The sequence below is a fragment of the Geospiza fortis genome, unplaced genomic scaffold, assembly GCF_000277835.1.
Source record: "Geospiza fortis unplaced genomic scaffold, GeoFor_1.0 scaffold172, whole genome shotgun sequence".
NCBI lineage: Eukaryota > Metazoa > Chordata > Aves > Passeriformes > Thraupidae > Geospiza > Geospiza fortis.
The window spans coordinates 12,004,401-12,014,064 of NW_005054309.1; the positions used below are offsets into that span (position 1 = coordinate 12,004,401).

The 9,664-nt window shown below is 38.9% G+C and overlaps 1 protein-coding gene across 1 annotated transcript; it reads left to right on the forward strand.

Annotated features, from left to right (window-relative positions):
* The first annotated feature begins 1,099 nt into the window (after positions 1-1,099).
* On the forward strand, positions 1,100-6,495 carry TM4SF1 (transmembrane 4 L six family member 1). The gene is made up of 5 exons (XM_005419079.3): positions 1,100-1,455; positions 3,224-3,313; positions 3,396-3,544; positions 4,934-5,114; positions 6,029-6,495. The coding sequence occupies exons 1-5, from the start codon at positions 1,279-1,281 to the stop codon at positions 6,041-6,043; spliced, it is 612 nt and encodes a 203-aa protein (XP_005419136.1). The 5' UTR covers positions 1,100-1,278; the 3' UTR covers positions 6,044-6,495.
* The last annotated feature ends 3,169 nt before the right edge of the window (positions 6,496-9,664 follow it).

Below are 9,664 nucleotides of genomic sequence, written 5' to 3' on the forward strand. Positions count from 1 at the left end.
TACCATGGTTTTGACTTGGGCTTGTGTATACCACATTATTTAGCTATTAAACACACCCCACTCCACCTTCAAAAACAAAACCTGAATTTTTTTTTAAAGTTTCATTATAGTCTTCTAATATCCTTTACATTCCCAAACTCCATTTGTCTAGCTTCTGGTTTTGCAATGAGAAATACATTGTACTGTGATGATGGCAGAAACAGCACCACCTGGATCTAGTTTGGGCCTGTGCATTATAGTTACCTCCTGTCATGTGATGGCAGTAGGCATAGCAGCTCACACCTTTGTGTTGAGCTGTGTCCGAAGAAAAAGGCTCTGGGTTATTTTAGAAAAATTTGCAAGAGGGAAAAGAGAAAAGGCTAGATCTTAATTTTTATAGTGCACTTTGTGTCTCTATTTACTATGGAAATTAATGTTACTGGTACATAAAACACCATTTGGAAACCTTGGATATAATCTGTTTCTTTCTTGGCATTTTTCTTTTTGTGTGTGTTCTATACATGATACTTCAGTGCAAGGACTCTCTTTTATAATCCTTTTTTTAAGCAGTACTTTTCATGAGTGTTTGCTTGGTTTAGCTGTTACCAAGCCATTTACTAATTGACTGTTAGTCTAAAATCAGCTTGTCTTATAATGGAAAGACCAAGGACAATCCTAAGAAGCTTACCTGTTCCTTTTATTTGTTTTCCAACCTCCTGGTGAGGTTTTCTGTTGTTCCATCAACAGGATAGTAAAGTGAGAGGTTACTCTACATACTTCTCATTGCTGTAGACCTTTTTCTGTTTATACCCAAAACTCTGACTCAATGCTGTTGAAGTCAGCCCAGTTTCTCCCTGGCTTCAGGTTGTTCTGAATCACCCTATAAACCTAAAATTCAAAGCTGCTTCTAACAAAGAAAACAAAACATCTTTCCTTCAGTTCCTAACAGAACTTGTGTTGTGGTTTAAGCCTGTTGTTCACATCTAATCATGTTCACCAGTGATTATTCGAAGCATCATATGTTTGTGTGAAATCACCTAGTATTCAGTATTTCCTTCATTGCATTTGGCTAATCTACAATTAATGCATTTTAAAAGGGCGGTGGTGTTCTGCCATCCCTGCCCTCTCACTCTGCAATTGAGAATGGTGGTTAGGAAGGGTTATAAACGTCATCTAGGTAGTTAGGTAACCCCTGGTATTTAAGGAGGTGAGAATAAACACTGATCTTCTTTTAGGTGTGGACAGGTGTGAGATAGTTTGAATCAGACAAGTTGAAGGAGGATTTTTAAAGCTGAAAATATGTGTTTTGGAAGTTGTGCTAGATGTGTTGGTTATAAGTTGCTCATCCTTGCCCTCCTCTGCATTGTGGCCAACACTTTACTTTATTTTCCCAATGGTGAAACAAGATTTGCTTCAGAGCATCACCTCAGCAAATACGTGGAGTGCCTTCATGGCATTCTAGGTGGAGGTTTTCTGGTAAGTAATAACCTAGTGTCTTCTTTCAAGTTTATTTTGGAGGTACTTGGTACTGCTCTTTCTCTATTGGTTACCTGAATTTATTAATCAAATATCTTTGTCAACAGGTGTCTCTGTAGTTGTATATAAAAAAGAGGTATATTATCCCATAGCTATAATTAATTATTATTGATTTTGTTATCTACAACATTATGTCACTTTAAAGCTAAAAAAATCATAGGGTCAGGGGCACAGAATCCAAATGGAAAAGTGAAAACAAGCCTCTCAGCAAGTCACAGTTAGCATAAACGGTTAAATCTTAAATTTTTGTTATGTTATTGAACTACTTTCCTTTTAAATGTCCCTAAATAATGAGCATTTAGATAAGAGTCCTTAATTTCTATTATCTGACATGCTGACAGGTATTTCTCTGCCTTAGCTGTTTATTCAGAGGAATTGAGTGATAGTTGTCAAAGCTTTGCATTTGAGTAACAGGATGCAAGGACTGAGTGTGTTTAATATAGGATGTCATTAATCTGAAGCTCTTATTTTCTATCTTTTCAGTTTTGTGGATCACACTGCAGCATATTTAAGACCTCTAACTCCAGGCTTCCTTTTTCATCTTCTTTTAGAAGTCCTCTTAGAAATAGGTTATAGGTCCCTTCCACTTCTTAAGACTCTATGATTTTATGATCTCAAGGTGTCTGCAAATCACAGGTTGAAAACAGTTGCATTCTAAGGTGTTTTGTGTTGTGAGAGGTGCTTACAGCTGTATTACAGTCCCATTGAGACCTAGAGTGGGATTTGCAAAGACTGGGCTTTACACACAGGATAATACAAATGGAACCAGTGGAACTTCTCCTGCAGTGCACTTGTACAACCTCTTCTGGACTTGAAGCATTGAGGTTCAGCATCGGGTTTGAGTAAGGGTTGACAAGTATGTGTCTGTTCAACAGGATAGTTATTATTCTAGTTTCATGTTAAGTAAGTCTGTGGCATTTGCAAATAACCCTCTACCCTTTCTTTATTCTTCTTCCAGAGTACTCTTGGGTGTAGAGTCTTAAGTGGACACTGTTAAGTGCTATTATTGCTGGTGGGAGGATCCTCTTTTTAATCAGCTCCTTCTTGTTCATTCAGTTGCTTCAGTTCATTCTTGATTTTATGCAAAAAACTCTGGATGGTTTATGCTTTTCATGGATAGCTTCTGCTTTGTTACTTTGCATTTCTGTCACTGGGAACCGGTTGTGAAATCTTGGAAAAAAGTAGATGTCTATAATAAGATGTTTGTCTGAATTGAGCAAAATTTTACTAGACTTTCTACTGTAGTCAGACTGGTTTTTCACACAGGTAATGATAATTGCTCTTAAGTAACAAGTATATTGGCAGCAGCTGTTTTTCAAATAACTTTATTTTGTAGTCCTCATTGGAATAAAGCTAATGCCCTTTTTTTCTTTTTCTTTCTTTTTTGCAAAGCATTTTATTTGCAAATACAGCGTTTAATGAAAAGAGAAATTTTTAAAGCTGAAATACTTTAAATGTAGCAATACCCCAACCGTTCCTTTCTGTGCTTAAGTGCAATATTGCCACAGTGGCTATAGAAATATACGTGTCCTGGGGTTGGTGATGTCAGTAGTGAGATGCCGACTGTGTTAAATACGAGTAAAGCTGAATGAGCTGTACAGCTTACTGCCAAGAAGCAACATAAATGAATGCAGTTTGAGGACTGTATTATATCTGCCCTCTCTGTGCAACCAAAAGGAACAGCGTGGGTTTTTTGCTCCATACCCAGGTACTCATTCCAGCTGCAGTGTTCATTGGGCTTCACAATGACGACTGCTGTGGGTGCTTTGGCCATGATGGCTGTGGAAAGAGCTGTGCGGTAAGTGAGCCTGCACATCCCAGTCCCAGGTAAGCCCAAAGACAGGGCGTGCTGAAAGTTCATGTTTATGTCTGCTCTGCAGATGCTGTCCTCAGTTGTGGCAGCCTTTGTTGGCATCCTTGGCTCTGGATACTGTATAATCATTTCAGCGCTGGGCTTGTCTCAAGGACCTTATTGTCTTACCCACCTAGAAAGAAACTGGATCTATCCTTTCACTGACTCCACTGGAGGGTAAGTCATCTGTTCATGAGGATGTTATCTCTTCCCAATGTACACATGGGCTTTATTCTAGTACCTTTCAGCAATGTTCAGTAACCATATACCAGAATCTATTCATAACTCTATTCTTCCCAATTAGAACTTAACAGATGGCATCAATTACCCTTGCTGCTAGAGTATAAAATCAAAGCCATAAAAAAAATATAGGTGATTAAATCTATACATGATGTACTGTTCATGTCCATGAACATCTCTAACAAAATATGAAGTTTTAGGACTTTGAAGGATTTACAAACTAGGAATAGTAGTTGTTAAGATATTTGTCTTATCATTTGTGTAAGAGTCTGTTTTGTCAATCTTGCTTCTGAAGCTGCTTTGCACCAGCATAAAGTGGCACAATGCCCACATTAGTGACAATGGCATAGAATCTCATACATGAAACTTGAGAAGATTTATAAGAATCTTTGCACACTGCAGGGCAGAGAGGGCAAGAAACTCCTAACTAACCCTAAGTAAGATTCTCCTGCAAAAAAAGTCTCAGTGTGCTATTCTCCATTAATGCACATAAATCCTGATGTGGTTCATATCATGGCGGGCATTTAAAGTGTCTGTATGGCCGGCAACCTCAAGGGTGTATCTAGCAACAGCTTATGGCTGATGCCAGACTAGAGACAGTTGGAGTACTAAGAAGCCACATAAAGCTCTTTGCAGAAGAGTTTGAATTTTATATTTCACTTGTATCTCTTGTATATCTTGTATTTCACTTGTATCATTCCTCTTTCTCCATCTTTCTGACCGTGTCTGAGTGTAGAAAAACTAGTTTAAGTCCTTGCTGAAGGCAAGTGCTGATGTTCTCAAGATGTGAGTGAGTAGTAACAGCTGAAATACTGCAGTACCTCACCAAATTTTTTCTGTTTGGCTCATCCAACTAAGCATATGAGGGCCCAAAGACAGTGACACAGGAGAGAAAGCGACCAATTTGCCTCAGATCAATGACTGCTATCTTTAGAAAAAAAGCCCAATCTTGCAAAGATCATGTGACTGTTTTGAGAAAAACCTTTGCTCTTTCAGCTTTCTTGAGTTTGTGCCTCACTTTAACCAGCGATAGGAACCTTAACCTACCTTTATACCTTAGATTATTTTTTTAAAAAGAAATTAAGACTTAGCAAAAATGTGTGGTTGATATTTCAACATCTTCCTAAACCAAAGAAACCTTGCATGGAGTAAACCATTGCTTTTTCTATTCCCTTGGGAATCTATTTCTAAGGGAACCTAGCCTGTTAGGACTCCATAGAGTGAATAGCCTCAATGCAGTTACAGACTAGACATAATTTGGTTATAGTATATGGTAAGTATCCTACTCTGACACAATGTTAATATGCTTTTAATTGCTGTGTACAGGTACTTGTTTGAGTATAACAAGTGGTCTGAATGTCAGGAACCTCAAAACATCGTGCAGTGGAACGTCACCCTCTTTTCCATCCTGCTTGTTTTGGGAGGAATAGAATTCATTCTGTGCTTCATACAGATAATCAATGGGATTCTTGGAGGACTGTGTGGGTTGTGCTGCAGTCATGAGGAGGTAAGTAGTTTGCAGATATACCCGTGCTTCTCAGATGAACATGTTACTTATACTACTGTGGAGTTTTACTCAGCAGTTACTTTATAGGTATTCTTAAGCAACAATTCCCTGTACAGCTGTTCCTATAGCCCTGCTGTGATTAGAATTTTCATGTAGTGTTTGATCACATGCTTTCAGCTGATTCCTCAACTGTCACAGTAATGTTAATCTGCCTGAGAGCTAGGAGCTAGAGGGCTTTTGTCTGTCCGATGACACATGCAGTCATCACCACACTGCATAGGTGATATAACTGAGATACAGATCTCCTGGTGTTTGTGGTCTTTGCCTAAACCATTGTGGTATTTTGTGGTGCTTGTTCTAACTATATTGTATTAGCCTTGGCTTTTGTCCACAGCAGCTCATAAGCTACTGACAATATAATGAAAACTGCAGCATCCTGGCCTTACATAGTGGAAGTAAGATAAGAGAAAGAATTAAATTTCAAATAGCTAATAAAATCTGCAGACAGATCTGGAAGGTTTTGGAAGGTGGATTTTTTTTTTTTTTTTGAGTGAGGAAAGGAAATTTTCTCCAAATTTCTTTCAGGCCTTGTTAAATAGTTTGGACATATTCCAAAATCAGTACCAGAGTGCTAGTGTTGAAAAAAAACATGGTTTAAAGCATGAACCAGATATAGTTTATATCACACACTATAGGTAAGCATGTGTTTCACATTTTTAATTGACACGAGTGCTGGGGCTCTTTCAAAGCTATTGCTGCTTTCTTCCCCCTGTCTTCCTTGCTCTAACTCCAGTATAGAAGAGCTATGCTATGGTTTTCTAAATGTGCTCAGGTTAATTTTTGCATTTTTAGTTGGATAAAATATTAGCATTCTTTCCATTAATATGTTTCTTTCTTTTTGTTCCCCCCCACAGACATATGTTTGCTAGAAACCTCACCATGTATTGACATCGGTTCATGTGTGTGCTATAATGAATATACTGTGGATTTTTTTTAATAGTCCAGGCAAACTGAAATACACATCGTTGTTGGAGTCATATGCAGGTTTTCCACTAACCTGCCTGAACTGAAAGGCAATATGTATCCTGAATATCTTTGGTTCATTTCATCCTGGTACAGGCAACTGCCTTAAAACATGTCACTAAAGTGACTTTATTTATTTTTCTCTTTCTACTGACACAACAGCTCTGTATTTTGTCCTGTTTTCCCAATAAAGTTGTTCTTTCATTCTGATCTTGGAATGAACACAAACCAAATCCAGCCTGGCCTGGATAAAAGGTTTTGGTTAGCTGGACCAAAACCAAAGCAGCAGTAAAATGTGGATGATTGAGGGTTTTTAAGGATTTTTCTGAACTTCCCCTCTATTTCACAAATAAAGATTTGTATTGAAAATACCCAGGAGGTGTCAGTGATTCCTTCCCTGCCCATGTTGAAACACTGCTTGCCTGGTCTTGGTGTAAAGGACAGTGGTGGCATGAGAACATGGATTTAATGCAGTCAGGTTATAACCTGTTTTTCCTCTCCAGCAGGCTCTGCCAGAGTAGGAACTGCTTCCTTGCTTGGCTTGGCTCATTTAACTGAAACGGGTGTTTGTTCCTCAATAAGGGTTCAACAGCAGCTCTGGGTCAGATACAACAGCACACGTGGAGACTTAGTCGTGGGTCAGGGCTGGCAGTTCTCAGCCAGGGAGCTGAGGGGGTCCCTGCACATCTGAGCCCAGCTTAGCACCTCCTGCTCTCCCAAGGGGGACCACCCCCTGATTGCTCCAGTACAGGCCTGAGATAAAGCAAGGTGTGGGCATGACTCTTGTTTTTTGCCTCAGCTACCCTCAGGCCTCACAGCGTTCAAGGAATGCAGTCCAAATTCAGGTCAGTAAAGACAGATTAATCTGAAATACCTGACTTTACCAGTTATCAGCCTGAAGGCATTACTGAAAGGTCCTGGGTAAGAACCTCTGAAGTGTAGCTTGTTGCACATTAGAGTGAATGTTTCATCACAAGTACATCTGAATAATGTGCTGCCAACAGCATTGCTGCCAAAGCCAGCATGGTAGCATTGCTGCTGGCAATGGCATTTTTCAAGTGAAAACCAAAATGTGACATGCTCTTTATTTCAAAGGAATGAGGCTCAGTTTTGGAATTTAGCTGTTCATACTGTCTTTGAAAACAAGCAAGTTAGTTTCTATTCATGGGATAAAAAGAAGTTCCAGTGGGTGTCAGTGCATCCTTAGGCTATTTGTAACGAGGAGAGTGGTCCTTAAAGATAGCCAGAAACTTCAGGTGTATCTCAGGCTGTCTGCACAGCTAACTCTGCCCTGTACAAATACATACCTGAAAAAAAGAAGTGAACTGTGAAAGCAAAATTGTCTATGTACATCTACACCAGCAAAAGAATTCTCAGATGAAAAGAGTTTGTATCTAGAATCTCAGGATGCCTGAATTTTGCAAGAGTATTTATTCATACCTAAATACATAGAGATAGTTGAGGGACTTTAATGCCATTTAATGCCATTTCTTTGTAGTGTCTATCCCTGTCCTGTCCTGCTATGGGAGGGAGGAAGGAGAATATGTGCATGCACATATGTATACACACAAAATTCCTTGCAGCTGTGTGATACAGTGTCTTTGTGTGTGAAGATACAGTTTTGAAAAAAAATATCTGCAAATTTAAATGGGGTGTGGAAGGAGAGAAAATGGAAAAGAAAGTCCTCAATGGAATAATGTATAATTACCATGCAACTTAAGGATTTTTGCCTTTATTCTTGCATAATGGTTATTTGTTTTTCTGGTAGACACAATAACTTAAAGAACTGAAACAATTTTGCAATATATAGAATTCCAATCTATAGAATGATTAGGCTAGCGTTTACACTCAAGACTTCAGCACAAATGCATGCAGCACCAATAGATTCCTGTAGCCCTAATGCACAGCATTACTGCTCACTCTCTATATTGTAATGTAAAAAATGGCCAACTGGATTATTTTGTTGTCTGGTGCATAAGACAGTGTTTTGAGAGATTTATCAGTTACACTGTGAAGAAGTGATTGGTTTAAGTTGTGTTCATATCAGAGAAGCTGGCAGAAAAGTCACACAGAGTAAACATGAATTTTCAGTAACAGGCTTGGAATCAATGCATGAATAATCACAGCAATGGAAAAGCAGTGCTTGCAACACTTGGCAAGATGCTTGAGCAACTAGCTTACAGGTTTGCTTAATTCTTAGTTTAAAGTAGTTGTTTGCTGTTTTAGTGGCATTGTGTGCCAGAAAAATAATCATACTGAGCTTTGCAGGGCTCAGTTTAAAAGCAAAGTCATGAAGCAGACTGCTGTACTGCAGAACAAATGCTGCTTCAGTCATCATTTCTCAAGGTAGCTTCTTCTAACCAGAACAGGTTATAATGGAAATGACATTAAATTTGATTATAAAATAAGATGCTTGATACTAATTTTGGCCTTTGCTTTTAAGAAAATATTTCAGCCAATTATATGATCTTTGAGTTCTGTACTAAACAAATCATAGGGATTGGATGTGCGTGATTTTTATGCAGCTGTTTTCTCTGCTCTCTGCAGCGTAATGTTGATGACATGAGCTCTGTCTCTGCCTATGAGTCTGGAAAGGCAGGTTTCCTACTAATTCTGATTAGAGGAAGACCTGAAAAAAGTATCCGTAGTGGTGAGAGAGTAAAACAGGAAATATGAGAAGATCAAGAATGAGGACTTCAAAATGAAACCTCCTAGGAAAAGAGGAGAGTCACAGCAGAGAACAGGTAGAAGAATGGTGTAATTGTGTGAGTACCACCCTGCCCATTGCCTTGTGTGATCTCATGTTAAGCGATAGTATGCAATTAGTTACAACATGCAATCCAAACAGCTTTTATGAGAGGATGAGATGAGCCTCATGTGTGAAGAGCCTGAAACAGCTCACAAGGAAACACAAGGAAAATATATTGGGATGTCATTGCTTCTAAAAACAGCTTTCCTGCTTTTGATAGAGGCCCCTTTTTTATTTGTTTTGTGGAGGGTTTTTTTGGTTTGGTTTGGTTTTTTGTTTTGTTTTGGGGTTTTTTGGTGGGTTTTTTGGTTGGTTTTGGGTTTTTTTGGTTGTTTTTTTTTTTTTTTTTAGTTTTGTTTTGTTTTGGTTTTTTGTTCTCTGGCTGCAACTTTGCTATTGAGTAAAGCGTAAGGTCATTCTTGAGTTACTTTTCTGGTGACTCACAGGGGCATAAGACTGAAGGCTTGGGTTGTGCTGCAAGTGTTCAAGCTGCCCTGGCTCTGTGTTACTGGGATGGTGTTTAGGTGCTCAGGGGTTGGGGAATGATGACATTGACTATGGGAAAGCTGTCTGACTTTGGCTTTGCACAGTGCAAACAGCAGGCATTTCAAAACAACAGCCAGACCTTTTGTCCTGCACAAGAAGTCACATGTACGTCGGTCAGACTTGTAGCTGCGCAAGCTCAGCTGTAAACACAGAATGAAACAACTGGAGAAATAGCAGGATTTAATTTCCAAAACACTGGAGCGGCATAATGCTGTGGGCAAGAGGAATTGAT